We start from the raw sequence: 17667 nt of genomic DNA, 5'->3' as shown, positions 1-17667 counted from the left end.
ATAGTGAGTAAATAAACCGCCCTGAACGCCACAGCGTCCCCCGAGGGTCGATGTCAGGTGATTGATGAACTCCTCCTGTGTCCGTATCCGAGGTGGGGGACAGACAAAGAGACAGATAAGGGTGAGACACGCTGTCAAAAGGAAACACGGCCATATTTGGGCAGAAACCTGCTGTGTTACGGCTCGTTATTTACAGAGTTGAACTTTGCTGTGGCGATTCTCATTGCGATGCTGACTTCATGTGTTCATAAACGGAGATAGGAAAGGTGATCTTCACCGTGTGAAGATCCATATATTTTGATGCGAAGGACATCAGCACGAAAAAAATGACAGCATGTCGTTATCGTTGTCGTTGTCATTGCAACGGCATATTGCCCCCCCCCCCCCCCCCCCCCCCAGAGGGGCTGTATTTCAGCCAGGGGTGTCGCAGTGATTCTGGTCAGTCCACTAAGTCCAGACATTGTTGATGTTTGTCCATGCGTCAGAACTCATACACTAACCATATATTGTATTTGGTCTCATCTTGTTTTGTACTTATCTCTTGTCTCGTTGCAAATGATCATATCTTATAATAATAATATTTTTAATAATACAGCACATTTTTAAAGTGTTGTATTTGTTGTATTTTCTTAAAGAATCATTAGGTGGAGAACGATGAAATGATAGACTCCTTAATACCCCCCCCCCCCCCCCCCGCTCCCCCTTCCTCCTCCCCGCAGCTCTACTGTTTGTTTGCACTCACTTGATCCGGAGCGGAAATTCCTCTCCGTTTTGTGAATGACAAACTCATTAACATTCATCAGCACGGGGCCGCTCCATCCGGGCCCTCGTTGCCAAGGCGACCGCCACTGCGGCCTCCTCTGATTGGCCGGGGCGGACACAATGTAACCCGATGGACACGCCTTCCCTGGTTTGTAGCCATACAGCCAGCGCCGCAGAGCCAGAGACAGAGAGGGAGACAGAGCAGCCAGAGAGGCAGAGTCAGAGCCCGCAGAGCGTCGATTCACATCGCGGACCGAGAGAAACACGCGGCACCCCGCACGCACGAATAAGACGCGCTTAACCCGCACGGTGCACAGTCTCCGGCGCAACCTGCGGATTTCTTTCCAAAACAGGAAGAAGAGCATTCGCGCGCAGAGCCGTGGAGTCATATAAGAGCCCCGGCGCCACTCATTGAGAAATCACACGCACAGACGCATGAATGATCGCGAGCGGAGCCATCGATCTGTGAAGGAAACCCGCGTCCGTCCCCAAGCGCACGGAGCGCACTGTAGGATTTAGCTTTTATTCCGCAATTCCGATATTTTTCTGCGGAAAAAAAACATTTAAAAAAAAAAATCGTTGCTGCCTTCTCGCTGCAGCCAGAAACCTCTCCAAGAACCTCGCTTCTCCCAGATCCTGTCCCCCACAACTCCTGCTTATAAATGCTCGACAAGCTCAGACCCGTCATCCAGCTCGACTCCGTAATGGGCGATAAGCAAGACCGTGTGCTGGCTGCGGAGCAGCTGGAGACGCGCAGGGACGGGCTGCTGGTGATGGACTGCCGGGCGCAGGAGCTCTACGAGTCGTCGCACGTCGACACGGCCATCAACGTGGCCATCCCGAGCATCATGCTGCGCCGCCTCAAGAAGGGCAACCTGCCCGTGCGCTCGCTGCTCTCCGACGGCGAGGACCGGGAGAAGTTCGTGCGCCGCTGCAAGACGGACACCATCGTGCTTTACGACGAGTACAGCCGGGAGTGGAACGAGAACGTGGACGGCGGCTCGGTGCTGGGTCTGCTGCTGAGGAGGATGAAGGACGAGGGCTACAAGGCCTATTATCTGGAGGGTGAGTACGGTTCATTCACGTTTTCTGTTCATTCGCACCCCGGGGATCTTTGCGCAGAGACGGGCGCGCGCGCGCTACTTAGAAAATTGGACTCAAGAATATCGCGCATGTGTATGTAAACAGAACATATTGAAATATAACAGGCGCAGAACAGGAGCTCCCGCAGAGATGAATTGATATCTTATCCCGTCTGCTTCCCTTTTCCCTCCAGGTGGCTTCAGTAAATTCCAGGCCGAGTATCCGGGTCTGTGCGAAACCAACCTGGACGGCACCTCCAACACCAGCTCCCCCACCGCGCAGGTGCTGGCCTCGGCGGACTGCGGATCAGCTCCGGACTCCTCTGACATCGAGTCGGACATCGACCGGGAGCCGAGCAGCGCCACGGACTCGGACGGCAGCCCGCTGTCCAACCCGCAGCCCTGCTACCCGGTGGAGATCCTGCCGCACCTGTACCTGGGCTGCGCCAAAGACTCCACCAACCTGACGTGCTGGAGGAGTACGGCATCAAGTACAATCCTCAACGTGACCCCAACCTGCCCAACCTCTTCGAGAACGCGGGGGAGTTTAAGTACAAGCAGATCCCCATCTCGGACCACTGGAGCCAGAACCTCTCGCAGTTCTTTCCGGAGGCCATCGGGCTTCATCGGTGAGTAAATCCCGCAGGGCTGAATCCTCCACCACCCCAAGTTCACGGGCTGGGCTGCCAGTAATAATGACCTCCATTAGGGATAAAGAAGAAAAATCATGTCTTTAAATTGTAAGAGAAAGGAATGTATTGAAAAAAAGTTGCTTGCTTGTTTTGTTTGGCCAGCAGTTCAAGAGCCAAACACATGATCATAATGACACACACACACACACACACACACACACACAGAAAGCACATTCATCACATTTGAGTAGCAGGAAGCGACTTTATTATTGGACTAATCATTTCATGACGGTGTGATTGTTCTGAACAGAGGCGGGAAGCAGATAGCCATAATCTGCCATAACCATAGTCTTTGATGGCGTTGTCCAGCACAGATTAGACGAGGTGTCCCCGGCTGTCTTATCAGTGAGCAGAGGAGGACAGAGAAGTCTGCCGCCGATGGCGGCAGGCTGAAGTGCACCGTTGTACCAATGGTTTGACTTCAGTAGAGGGAGAGGGGGGGGGGGGTGGTGTCCTGGCCGGTCTCTTGTCCCCCGGCGCTTGAGTAATTTGCAGGCACAAAGGGCAGTGTTGAAACAGGAGAACACTGGAGGGGGAGGGGGGGGGGGGGATGAGTGGAGGGTGGTAATTTGAGCGTGACAGGAAGGAAGTGGCAATGAAAGTAATCTAGGACATGGCATTGCCCTCCACACACTACCCCCCCCCCCCACCCCCCACCACACATTACAAAAGGAGCCATTTACAGGCCCTGTTGACATCCTGTTGGCCCTGACAGGGAGCCCTCGTGACTCCTACGTTTACACGGCCAAATGGCACCATTGTCGGCAAGCAAAAGAATGGTTTAATAGACCGTAATAGTCCCCCCCACAAAAAAAAAAAATCCAAAGAATGTCGGCTGTGTTTTGTGGACCCCCCCCCCCCCCCCCCCTCCACTTGTTTGTTGACTGTCACGCATGGGAGATAGCCGGGATAATAACTTCCGCTGCTCTCGCTCCCTGGAGCCGCTCCGGCTTCCAGCACAGTTTGACTTGAATGTCACAGATGTTTATTGCGAGCTTTTTTCGCTCTGTGTGGAAAAGGAGAAGCACCTTTCGTCGCAGGAGGACTAGTGCGTGGAAAAAAACGTTCCCACTAAAGAGTTCAGAAGTTAAAGGGCCAGTGTGGACTTGTCCTCCATGTTTCTACAGAGGCTCCAGGTGTGCTTTCTGTTACCTGTAGGCCACCGTAGTTCTACAACACGCTTATAAAGGGACGGTTGTTTTCATTCATTTGTCATCCAAACGTCCATTGTCGTAATGAATTGCTGCTCCGTGTTGTTCTGGAAGATGTCTATAATTTTTCCATTTTATTTTTTCTCAGACGAAGCTCGAGGCCAGAAGTGCGGCGTCCTGGTCCACTGCCTGGCGGGCATCAGCCGCTCCGTCACCGTGACGGTGGCCTACCTGATGCAGAAGCTCAACCTGTCCATGAACGACGCCTACGACATCGTCAAGATGAAGAAGTCCAACATCTCGCCCAACTTCAACTTCATGGGCCAGCTGCTGGACTTTGAGCGCACGCTGGGCCTCAAGAGCCCGTGCGACAACCGCATCGCAGCGCCCAGCCAGCAGCTCTACTTCACCACCCCGACCAACCACAACGCCTTCCAGCTGGACCCCCTGGAGTCCACGTGAGGCGGGCCGCCGCTCCCCGCCGGAGGGATTCGTGGGCCTCCCTTTTTCGGAAAAGCTGCAAAAAGTTTTCTCTTGTTTCCGCCGTCTGCCGTGGGACCGTGCGCCTGACCTTATTGATGCGGGCGACCCCCACTGAGCGGGACGACCGGAGGGCCGAAGCCGTCCGGCCGAGACGCAGCTGCTTGCTGACCAGATGAGGAGAGACAGCGAAAGAGACAAAGGAAACGAGATACCTTCTTCAAACTTTACATCGCTGTCGGACTCATGTAGCCTTTTTTTCCCCCTCTCTTTTTGTCTTAGTATCTTGACGAAACTTAAAGTGATTTGTTGGACAGCTGATGCTCCAGAGCTCCTGGGCTGGTGTGCCAAAGAGACACGATTGTTCAAACTGGACAGATCTAAAAATGAAACTCGTTTTTTAACATGTTAGGCACCAGGGTGCGTTGTCTCCTTCGTCTTCTGTGAAGACTTGCCTGTGGGGGGTGGACCCCGGCTTCAGACGGCACGCTATAAACGTGACTCGATTTTGCATTTGTGGAGACTTCTCACACATTTATACGTTGTGAATATATCTTATATAATATAAAAGCCTTGCTCTACTATGTACCCTTTGCAACAAGTGGGTACTCTTTGTTTCATATTCTACTTTCATGTAAGCAAACAAACTGCATATTGATCAGTATGTCTAAGTTGATTATGCCAAAAAAATCAAGTAGGATTTTCCAAGAATTGTGCAAAAATGTGTACATGTGTAATATATTTGATGATCGCTTTACGTGTGAATTGAGCCGACGGGCCTTGTTTTTGCTCCCGCCCCCTTACGAATCAAAGTCACCTTGGTGGTTTGCCTTACTTTTGCGCTCAAAATGTGTTATTAATTTTGCATTGACCTTCAGAGAGATTCCCCCAGTTTTCTTGAGCATCCCAGAGATTTTAAAAAAAATATATATATTTTCACCCAAAAATAAATGATTATTTTTTGGCACCACACAGAAGATAGGGAACGTTGGAGACCGAATGGTCCGCATCTCTGAAGGTCAATGTGAGACATCTTGAGCTGTGCACAGTCACGAGGCTTTGCTCACCCTCGCCTCTTCAGGGAAATGCAGTTTTTATTTGTAAGAGAAAAAAGAATGCCCCTCTACAAAGAAGGCCATTTTCCAGAGGAAGCCATCTGTGGCGACCTCTGCCAATCCCCCCCCCCCCCCCCCCCCCCCACGCTTTCCTCTCTTACGAATGTAAAGAAAAGATAACTTATTATAAATAAATTACTATTTTGTCTACACTTCATCCACTCATGCCTGTTTTTGCATTGTTTGTTGTCCGTTTTCCACGTGGGCGCGTTTTCATAAGCGTCTCCTCGACAGTCGCGTGTGCGAAGCAACCGGCCGGCGTCACGACTACAAAACAAATCTGGCTCACCGCTCATTAACTGCAGCGCTCGAGTCACCGCGTCCCCCGTCGCAACAATCATTCACCGAATCGCAGAAAACAGCCCGGCCGTTTTTTCCAGGTGCAGCAATTTCTGGACGACCTGTTTTGCATAAAGTAGTCTGAGATTTCTTTATTTAGTTTGAAGGGAAAACAAAGCTAGTGAATCATTGGCTACGTAACAAAGGCCCAAATCTGCACACTCATGTCCTGACGTAAATGATTTATACAAAGACTCCTAGCGCTCGCCCACTTTCCAGTTCAAATGAAATTTACGAAATCCTGGGTAATCATTTCATATTAAAATGACTCGTAGAATCAAGGAAGCACCGTACTTTGTTTTAACTCATTCAAAGTTTTCTACAAATCGGAGAGTTCTTATTTTGACATTTTACTCACGAGAGTTTGCCTAAACAAAAATACAGCAAACAGTTTTCATTTAACATATTTATATATGTGGTTTGTACTGTAGAAACTTTACAGGTGCAACTCCTTTTCTACATATATATAAAAGCAAGGCAACCTTTAGCACACTAATCAACTTCAAAAAGAAAAACTAAACCATAACCAAAGAAATGGTTTCTTTGGAAAGGCACCAGAGTGAAAACGTTTCTACCCTCATTTATTGAATTATTTTTCTTCTACTCTCTTCTTCAATACAGCATGATGTTCATTTCTTAAATTATGATCAATTTAGAGTCAAACAGACCATCACATAGAGAAACACATTGATATTCTCTAATCAACATCCCAACCGCTTCACGGTTAGATGCTAAACTGCATTCTGTTGTCTCAGTACCTGTACTCTGTGCAATGACAATAACGTTGAACCAAATCTAATCCAAGCTACCCTGTGATTGACAGGTCTCCACCAAAGACGCCACCTCTCCAAATAATTATCCCTTCCATTCACTATTGCAAAAGGTTGACGGCCGTAAACCAAGATGGCCGCCGTTACAACTACTCGAGAACCTACTGTTCAAAGACGAAAGAGTGACGTCCCGACAACTGCGCCCCAACCAATGTAAAGTTTGATAAAATGTGTCCTACAGGCACAAAGATGAATTAATTGAGTTAAGACTGAACACTCTGTGTGCACATGATCAAACTCTGTCAGCCCGAGAAATATCTCGCTCAAGGACACGGTGGCGGTTTGGACCCGGCGGTTGCCGATGTCGATGGGTATCGTCCATCAAAACCTCAACCCCAACTATAGCCAAGCTCTTATTCTTAGCAAACGGCCGGCATGATGTCACGGCCGGACTGTCGACTGAGCGATGGGGCCAGGGGTATGTGCGGCATGCCGAGCTCCCCCGGGGCCGCTCTTCCTGTCTGTGGCCTGGCCTTTGCTGGTTTTTAAAGCTCAGGATTAAAGGTCACAGGAAACTACCTGTGCTAATTTTAGGCAGGCATGTAGATGCCCCCCCCCCCCCCCCCCCCCCTCTCCCCTCTCAGCCCCTTCATCGCAGCGGCTTTCGACAGGCCAGGCCATACAGGGACCTGGAAACACGTATGTTCTGTCAGTGGGGGGGGGGGGGGGGGGGGTCGACACGTAGACATGTGTTCAGATGGCAGAATGTACAGGAGTCAGGCTTATCAGAGGCCATAGCTGGGTTACAGTCAGGTTGCACCAACAATGATTAATTTAATCCAAGATAAACTCTAAGCAGCGTTTTTAAAAACCATCTTTAAAACAAGGTCAACTGATCTCGGTTTAGTAAACTCAAGTTCAAACCCAAATTAAATATGTTTAAATCAATATGGAGCTGAACTTTTTCCTTCTTCTCCAAGTAAATAGCCGTTAAATTGCATCTTCCGGGTGACAGGAGTTATGCTGATAACAATAATGAAGTTTGAACTTTGACCTCTATCGTCACCTTTAGGAGTTGTGGTAACGGGCGTCTGGGATTATTGCAGAAAATACGTTCTGAGGCAAACAAATCTGAAAGATGAACCCCACGTTTATTTTTTAAGCTTGAATGTAATGTTGTTGAACAAAGACCATGGGCAACAAAAAAGCATATAAAAGAATGCTAAATCAGAGAGGAGAAAAGGTAACGCAGCCAAATATAAGCGAGATCCATACTTGAACATGAACAACCTGCATATTGGATTAATAAAAGCTCATTTTCTGTTTTGGCTGCAGAGTTATTTAGTCGCAAAAATGCATCACGACTCCAGCTGCTTGGCGACAACGCCGTCCTCCAGTTGGGTGAAGCTAAGTTGCCCGTCCACAGGGAGGTTTTTCTGTTCCAGAACACGAACATTGGGCCCAAATTGAAAAAAAAGTAAACGTTCAAAAGCCTGTGAAAGCGGCACCTGGACGAGTAATTGTTGAGTTTCTGGCAACTTGCTCTCCTTTGTGTTACGGAGGAAAAAGAGGAAGAAACGGCCTCATTCCTCCCGACACGTCGCGCAAACTAACGCCTTGCGGTGTTGAAAATGCCACATCCGCTTTGTGATTGAGTACTGACACGACATCCAGCTGTGGGCTCGGGGTGGAGGCCCCTCCCCCCCCCCCATTCCGTTGCCATAAAAATAAAGGCAAGAGAGGGACCTAAACTTGGCGCCCCTGCTAATCCTCAACTAACGGTTCCTGCGCCTCTTACCCTCCGGTGACGGCGTGTTGACAGCAGACTCCACCCCCAGACTTCATCTCTGCCTCCTCCACCCGTCCCTCTATCAGCCCCCCCCACACACACACAGCGCCCACCTGTCTCATGGCACATTGCTTCCCCCTCATCCACTCCAGCAATTTCCTGTTGCCCTCTGAGATTGTGTTACAAGTTCCAAAATTGCAAATGCAGACACACACACACACACACACACACACACACACACACACACAAACACTCGGCCTTCAGACGCACTCTGAAAACACACAGACATAAAAGGGAGCAAACACTCTAACACACACGCACACACACACACACACACACACACACACACACACACACACTTGCATGCCAGCCGTGCTATCATTTTCACTGCCAACCCTCACGATCGCTACAACATCACACTTTCCAGCTCTCTCTCTCCAACACAGACACACACACATACAGACGCACACACACAAACACACAACCTGCCTCTAAACGGATTATTAATCCCGCTCAGAGAACAGACTGCGACCAAAATCTCTTGGGCAGCAACAGATGGAGCAGCTCGCAGATAAAGAAAACTACTTCCTAACTACTTCCTGTGTGAGGATTTGCACACAGACACATTCCTGTTTAGGCATAACTCACGTTGGAGACATTACTTTTATTTCTTGGAGACGCGCCCTGAGCGTAGCTATCAATACCCGCTTGCCTAACCTGAACCAGCGATCCAAAAAATAGTGGCTTTTGTTCCCATTTGGACGAGTCTTCAATGATCTGGTCTTCAAGTCGCCATCTTGTTCTTGTTTTTTAGCAGCTACAAGAGACATAAGTGAATGCTGAATGGCCTTAATACTATTTTGAGGCAAACAAAATGTTAAAATTAGTTTGAATGTCTTGAAAACACATTTTGAAAGGGATGAAGTAGCAACCGGTCAATCACAGCAAGCCCCGCCCTAAAGCACCCCCTGCTTTATGGTCTATTTAACTCTTAACGAACCTTCATTTACTCTTTTTCTAACAATGCTTGAAAGATTCAGACTATAATCTTATATTCACAATAATAAATCAAGAGAGAAGTACATCATTATAGACTTATTACAGTATTAGGTCTGCACAATAGATAGAGCACAAGCATGCGTGCAGGTTTCATTTATTTCCGACTGTTAAACTCCTCACTTGTGTCCTTGTGACCTGTGACACCGCCCACCAGCCCTCTGGAATGCTGGGAAGGAATGTCTGGAGTTGGGGGGGGATTGAGAGGGGTGGGGGAGGGGGGGGGGGGTTCAGAATGAAGATCTTTGTTTAGGACCTCGTGTTTTTCTCTCCCTGTGTGTGTTCAGTTTGCACAATGTAATACACTGTTCTCTATCACAGCCCACGCAACTTCCACAGCAAGGCCGTTTCTTATTCTTCAGCGCGACAACAGCACTACTTCAGCTTTGCTTTAGAAGAGTGAACTCTTAAAGCTTAAAATGTAACCTTTTGAATCAGACACCAATTAATTTTTTCTCTTAGTTAATGAATTAAACATTTTCACTCATGGTAAAGCTGCAAAAGTTTAAGCTCCACACCCTCAGGCTCAGGGAGAAATGAAGCTCAGCCGTAAATTCAGTCAGGAAGACTGGAGAAGCTAATGCGGGGGGCCCGCTGTCTATGTGGGTACGCCATAAGCTGATTGGGGGCGGAGGCACCGTTTCTGTAAACCAATCACGTCGGTGCTGGTTAACGTTAAAAGCTGTTCTCATCTCTGTTGCTGTCAGTTGTCATTTCAGCAGGCACCAGACGCAACCCGCCACCACCCCTGACACCTCCAATCAGCAGGGGAATCTGGCACATCGAAAGAGGGGAGCAACTTATTCTCTACCACCACCGCCACCAGTGTCTCGACTCCCAGAGGGGGGGGGGTATGCCTCATCTGATCTCGGCATCCCAGCCCCCCGGTCTATCCTACGGCTGGATGGAGTCCAAGCCCCAACAAACTTTGCACTTTTAATACTTGTGTTAATAAATCATTGTTAAAAGTTCAGAAGTCTCTCCTGACTATACTTATTATTTAAAGATTCAAAACTCCAGTTACTTCAGTTTCTTTCAACATTTATATATTTTTTGTGGTGAATTAAAGTCTTTTGTGTCGTTCCTATGGTTACATATTAAATCATTCCAGGAGAGGCTGATAATCACTAAGGCTAAACTAAAGCAACGTGTTTCATTTTATGGTTGGTGTTTGAATCTCACTGAATGCTAAAACATGTCCAATCAAAGCCAGGCGCAAAAACACGCCATCTGCAGCCAAAATCGACAAAAGCCGGATTCCAACCCCACGCCCGACCAACTGCCGTGTGCTCAAGTTGCAGATGTGCCCTCCATTTCTTTCTCATCAAACGACGAGCTTCGCCGCCTGTGACCGCAGGCGCTCAGATGTTCACGTGTCTCGGATTTCCTCTTTAAAGGTCGGTGGATACGCTTGCCACGTGACACCCACCAACCCGTCCCTGCTGCCTCCTCCGTCACCCCTGTGACCCTTACTGTGGATGTGATGGATTCACGCCCGACAGCTGTCTCAGACACAGGCCAAGCAGCGGGCGAGATGTTTGATCTTCATGGTTTATACCAAAGCAGCAACCTTTATGGTTGGGGAGTCGGTGATAGAGAGTCTGTTTGCTTCAGGAAATGCAAACTCTTCTTCAGCTGTACAAACAACGTGCCGTATGGAGACATCCATCCAAGAAGACCAACCACTTCTTCTATAATGATGTCAGAAAAGTTCAGATTGGCCGTCACTTTGCCGGAAGTCGTCATTCTTCACCTCCTTCTTATTGATTTATGCTTACGGTTGTTATGTTGTTTTAGTTATAGGTTTAAATTTGAAATAAGTCAACAATGATTTATGTTTTTGGGACACAAAGGGGGCACTTCGTTGTTGTTGATCCACCTGTCCACCCCGACACCGTCTCTATGCAGACGACTGCCACCTATGATTAGAATTACATTTTAAATTGAACATTCACGTAATTCGGACGTAGATATTTTTTCCTCTCTTTAGCATGAACAACTGTTGTCATTAGGAGTCGGTCTGTGTGGTGTCATGTATTATTAGAATAACATGATAGTTCAGTCGTACCATGTGAAGATGATAATGGTCTCCATGGGCTGACGGTATCCTTCTGAGATCTTCTCATCCGCCTTTTACATTAGAAGTATTAGTATTACGAAAAGTCTTTCTTCATCGTTTTGTGGTTCATTCGTGACCTACATCTTCCTCATTACACTCACTGTGGATCGAATCCGAGACTTATGAAAGCTGTCCTTGAAAAGCTAAATTTGGCTCCTCCGCCCCCACACAGCCTCCACCTGAAGTGACGGCCATCTTTCTATGACTGCTGTGCCGGAGAAAAGAGATGCAGAGAGTTAGATAAAACCAGTGGAAAGGGAGAGCCACAGGAAGGAGAAGCTGTGGTTGACAAAAGGCTGTGAATCATCGGCGCTGTCTCCTTCCAGCCCACGCAGCAAACTCGAGAGGAGTATAAATAGTCATTATCATTTAAAAACATCACATTCCGCCCACACACACAGACCAGCTGTCGTGCCATCCTCACTCATGCAGATTTATTATTATTTTGTCATCATTGTTGTCTCTTGGCCTTCATTTCACATTTTCAGTCGCAGCAAAGGGTCAGTAGTGTCCAGCAGCAGTCTGCATTCCGTCCGACGGCAAAGCGGCCAAAATGTTTTTTATCAAACACGCTAAACCACTTAGACTTCTTTACCATCGCCGGTACACATCTACGCCTTTAGGCCTTCATTCTGTTCTTGGACATAACGAACGCACCAGAAAATATGGTGTGTAAGCAGTGAAAGTGATTATTTGTGATTTTAAGTGTACACATATAACCGGATCCCCTCTCGTGTCCTTGTCTTGTTGTCCCTGATTTCATTTAAGAAGTGCTAAAGAGAATCTTTCATGTGAATCTGTGAAGCTGCATCGCTCTGAATGGGTGTCAGCCTCGGTCGCCCGCGCTTCTCCACCCGGTCGACCCCCCCCCCATCAGTGAAACTATAATAACATCCCAGTCGCCCAGAGCGCCTCCTTCCGCCTCTCTCGCTGGTGCGGCTGTGCCGTTTCCCGTCATCAGCGTCCGCCCACGGCGAGCTGTTGGCAGGTCGAGGAACAGGAAGTGGAAGTGGGTGATTAAGGCGGATCCAGGCCTGGCAGCCCGGTGTGCACCCGGCCCAGGTATGAGTAATGCTGCTGACACAACTGAGAGGGGAGAGAGAGCTAATAAGGGAGACAGTGGGAGGAAATGGCACTTCATCATCCCCAGCACACTTCACCGACTGTTGGATGACAAACAGAAAACTTCACAGGATGGTTGACATCCACCAAAATAGACCCAAAATGCACCTCGCATGTGATGCTAACTGCACTGGCCATTTCTGGCTGTCACAACTTGAGTTGTTGTTGTTGACGGCCAGGTATGAAGACTTTGACATTTGCATGAGGTAAATACTGTAATTCATCATGAAACATTGATGCAGCTTTAGTTTGTCTTCTTTAGGAAGTAGCTGATGGGGGCTACAGGTGACAGGTGTGCGTTGGAGACTTAAGAGCTGCACTCTACACGTATAAATTACATTTTGACCCCGTTCGTCTGATGTGTCTCCCTCCACTTCACTGGTATCCAAAACAGATAAAGGAAGAAATTAGATCAAACAGAATGCAAGGCTGCATATTAAGTCTTTTCATTGCCTTAGTAACCATGTCCTCCAAATATGTTATCAGAGATTCTTTGAAGATGACCATGGCATTCAATAAAATAAAGGAAGTTTGTTATTTCATATGAAGCTCTGATGGAAAGTGTCAGTCCCAATAACTGGAGTTCTGTGAAAATTCAAACCTGTTCTGGAACCGCTGCAACATCTTCTCCCTCCTCATTTATCTCGCTGTGCTATCAAGAGCAATTATATCCTTATTCTCAGAAAAAGTATGTAAATATAGAACATACTGTGCGTCCTCGTTGAATCACACCTTAGGCTTAGTTGTCAGGCCAACGGCGGCTGGATAAGTAAATACACATCATATTCAACCGGCAGGATGGGGGCGAGCTGGGCGTCCTTGGTCTGAAAGAAGCCTCGCTGGCTGTGAGTGGGAGGGAGGAGGTGAATGGATGGCGAGGAGCTCGTTTTTTTTCAGCATCAGCTTGTGGAGCTGCACATGAGGTCAACCGGGCTTCAACGATGTCCTCTACAAGACCTTTTTTTAATAAATGAGAAACAGACTCTGATCCTTGAAAATACACAATGTTTATTCCTCATGCCCTTTCTGGTTCCAAAAAGAAAAACAAAACGATTAATTCATGGACCTTTTAAAGACCTTTGAGTCTTTAAAAAAACATTCCACGAGCCAACAGGTGACATCCACCTCTTCTAGTCTCTGGTTGGAGGCAATAACTCAACATCTAACTAAACAAAAGTACATATTCACATCTGTCTTGTATGTGACGATGCATACACATACAGTCTATTATGTGGGCTCATAGAATAATAAAACAAATCTTCACACATAAAGAAAAAGCAAAGAGTTTTAATTCTGAGCACTTTGAGTTTCTTTCCTTTGGGTCGTGTCTACAAAGTGGTAAAGTCATTAATCTGTTTCCTGTACATGGAATTCACTGTACAAAAAACTGCCCATCTGCTCGCGGAGCCCGTCTCTGCAGCTTCCACATTTCGACCACATTTGTCAGAACCTACACACAGGCTTTTTGTTTCCACAGCGCACCTTTTTAAAGGAATTCCTGAGCTGAGTCGACGTCATCCTAAGACGCCAAAACCTCCGACCCAGCGCTTCTCTTTGCAAAGAAACAGTCGCAATCTGTCGGAGTGACATTCAGGTGAAAGGTAAGAAGGGGAAGCGTGGTGAAATCAATATCCTCTTTGTGCCGACGGCTCGCCTCTTCCCCCCCGGAATCCATGACGTGTGAAACCACCAAGGAAAGAGGGACTCGAGCGGATTTAGCAAAGTGATGCTATATTGTGCTGACGGAAAGAGACGAGTTCTCAAAGAAACGTGTCAATGACCCAATGCACTGAGCCAAAGGACGGCTCAGACTGCACTGAGAGTTTAGGCTTAGAGCAGAGGTCTCAAACTCACTTCGCGCTTCGACCGAACGCGGGCCAGACCATTACGGTTGGTGCGGGCCGCACCGGACGCCGGACTCCCGCAGTTTGAGACCCCTGGCTTAGAGGATTAATGGAGAGTCATGTGACCCCCCAGTTTCAATGTTAATACCTGCAAATCTTGCGTACCGCGTGACGGTAGTTCAGTTTGTGGAATGTCGACGCGTTGGTTACGGGATGCTAACAGCATTCACCTGGGTGAAAGTCCTGTGTTTGACACAATGAAAAGGGGGCATTTGTCAGGGCTGGATCCAGAAAAGACAAGTGTGCACTAAGTGCAGGTGTTAATTCTCTCGAGGCGAACGGGGAAGAGGGGGCCATGGGTTGCTCCGCCCATCTCCCCTCCACACCCTCCAGCCGCCTGTTCCCTCGAGGCAGACTCATACGCGGTTATTTTAAAGCTGCTCTATCTACTATTTTTAAAACAAAAGTATTGAACAAACATATGATGTTCACGTGAGATAAAATCCTGAACATTGTGTGTCTGCAACATTACCCACATGGACCCAGTGGACTTCTTGGGGAGAGGGACCTCCTCACCTGCAGTTCTCTCAATGAAACGCATCATCTAGTGACACCGTGGGAGGAAAAATACACATTATACACACGCAAATGTTGGACTCACACAGGAAGGTGCACACTAGAAGTACGTTAATGAAAACGGTTTTATGGAGCATATTTTTGGTTTAGAAACTTTGACCTTCAACGTTTGCTGGTTGCAGAAACGTGCACATACACAATCACGCACACACACACACCAAAGTGTCTCCTGTCAACCCTCCCAGCTCAGAAAATACAAGCACACACAGGAATGCAGACGGCCCTGACTGAATTGACCGCCACCTGGCCGGCCCTGAGACTTCCTCCCCTGGTTTAAAATGCAGGACGAGTGTTAAATTGCCTCGACCCCTATTTCAACTCGGCCAAATTGATCCCGAGGAGTGAGACGGAGAGGCCGGCATTCGAGCCGGATGCGTGGCGGCCCGGCAGAGTTCAGCTGGTCGAGGTTATGAAACGATTGGCGAGGGAATATCGTCCGCGTTATTCGTCTTTTTGTTTTCATAACGACTGTCGGGTGAATCTCTGTTTGGTGTCATGCGTTGTGCTTTTTCTCTTTAAAGTGGTACTCCACCATCAAATGATCAAGCACCATTTTTCTTTTCTTCACAGGATGTGAACGTTAAAGTACCGGAGAGGGTCGTCTCTTAGTCACTAAATGAATCAACTGCATAGTACAGGTCTCCTGTTCAAATCACTAAGAGTTCTGGGAATGGAGAACGTTGGCTGGGGGTTAGGCATCATGGAGGAGGAAGATCCACAGAAGATCAGAGTAACTTTACAAACGTAACACCTGTTTGAGCGATCTACACCCACAGCTTCCCAGAAATGCTAAAATATCATCCCGAACACTCAATTCTCATCCCAATTCCTCTCCTTCTTTGCCCCCGGGGCTGGATAATGGAGATCTGATGGCGGCAGCTGCATTTTAACTGCCCCAGAGAGTGGAACGTGGGGGGGAAGAGGGCAGTGAAAAGGAAAAAAGGAACCGAGAACAAATGGTTTCAAAATGAGAAGCAGGGGAAAGGGTGCGAGTCAAAAGGTCACCAAGCTCGCACCTCACCTGAGGAGAGGAGCAAAGCAACAATGTTGAAGTTAAGTCATTTAACGTTGATGTGAGCCAACAAAAATGGCGACAGTTGGGCTCATTTATGCACCAAGGAAGAAGATATCAAGCCATGAATACACATGCACTGTGTTTGTTAAATCAGTTTATTTTTACTGCATTTATTTAAATGACAAAAAAGAAAAGAACAACAACCCTTACCTTTTTAGTTTAAAACTTCTACTAAAGTAACATTTTGAATCTTTTCAACCTTTTACTTCAATAGATCTGTCTCTCATCTCCGACTTGGATTATGTGTGTTTTAAATCTGGAGTGACTCGAGGGCTATTGGCTGGTTAGTCAAACAGGAAGCCACACAGAAGATGAAAAGTCCTGGATGAGAGATTTAAATACCCCCCTCTTCATAAAAGCCCCTAAACTCCTGCATCAGTGAGTATGCTGCACTCTGTATAACCCCTTCTTCCAGGCTAGCCACGGGCCATCGATCTGCACAAAAGCCCTATGGGGCCCCCGAAGGGAGGCGGAGCCATGGAGAATGGATGAAAGCGAGGAGGGAAGAGAGGCGGGGGGGGGGCCCACCACCGATGTGGGGAGGATTTCATGCTGTCTGAGAAGCACAAGCGGACAGAGCGAGGAAACGCTGTGGATCTGTGTGTGCGTGTGAATGTTTGTGTGACTTTGAGTAACCCTGAGTGTGTGGGAGTGACTGGAAGTGTCGAGCTGAGCTTCTGAAAGGTGTCAAATGTTTTTTTTCCTTCTGTGTGTGTGTGTGTGTGTGTGTGTGTGTGATGAGGAGGAGGGATTAGCGGCGGGACAATGCGGGGCAGTAATCCCCGGGGTTTTTTCTTTCCATTCCTTCCACCTCCTCCCGAGGCTCCTTCAGCTTTCTGCGATTTGGTTTTGCATTTTCAATGTGAGAGAAAGTTGAATTGTAATGAGGGAGAAGCTGACCTAGATTGAAGGAAAAGGTGGGGGCGTGTTTGGGGGTATCAGCGAGTACAGGGGGTACTAGTGAATGAAAAGACATGGAGATGTTTGGCCATTACGCGGAACGGTCATTTCCACTCTCACTTGGCACTCTCACTTGTTATTAGAAGTTGATGGTCAAGACGTCGATAAATCAGCAGCCGACGATCAAAGTAAACACTGATTATTTATTCAACCAAATCCAGAATCCAAACCAAATCCAGACTACAGATCGACAACACCAGACCAAATCAAAGCAAAAACTTGCAGATGTAAATGGAATAATCAACCAATCATTTTGAATATTCTACAAGACATTTTTTTCAAAAGTCCAAAGCTCAGGTTTAAGCTACTTTCATTTCTTTGAAGATTACTATTATTATTACTATTATTCTACTATCAGTACTATTAAGATTTCAAATAATATTTATGTTTGTAATGGCACCATTCAGACCGAGCATATCTTGGGTGAATGGGTGAATTCTTAACGGCCAACACAGCAGCTGTGTCAGGTATCAGCAAGGGTCTAATGATGTTGAAACACGTTTATTGGCAAAAAAGAAAAGAAATTCAAAGACATCTTGACCTGGCTTGTTTCAAGTGTTAGAGCAATTGAGCATTTATTTGACAACGCCTGACCCCGGGGTCAAGTGTTGCATCATTTTACTGTAAACTCTGTGTATTATGTGGCCAACCTAACCAAAGCTCACTTATGCATGT

The 17667-nt window shown here is 47.4% G+C and overlaps 1 protein-coding gene across 1 annotated transcript; it reads left to right on the top strand.

The window, feature by feature from the left end:
- The first annotated feature begins 906 nt into the window (after positions 1-906).
- On the top strand, positions 907-5433 carry dusp6 (dual specificity phosphatase 6). Its single transcript, XM_078082399.1, is given in 4 exon segments — positions 907-1827; positions 2039-2305; positions 2308-2464; positions 3828-5433. Coding segments are annotated over 4 exon segments (1149 nt in total). The 5' UTR covers positions 907-1424; the 3' UTR covers positions 4150-5433.
- Positions 5434-17667: the final 12234 nt, after the last annotated feature.

Source organism: Gasterosteus aculeatus, chromosome X (assembly GCF_964276395.1).
Source record: "Gasterosteus aculeatus chromosome X, fGasAcu3.hap1.1, whole genome shotgun sequence".
NCBI classification, from domain to species: domain Eukaryota; kingdom Metazoa; phylum Chordata; class Actinopteri; order Perciformes; family Gasterosteidae; genus Gasterosteus; species Gasterosteus aculeatus.
This window is presented reverse-complemented; position numbering and strand designations above follow the sequence as displayed.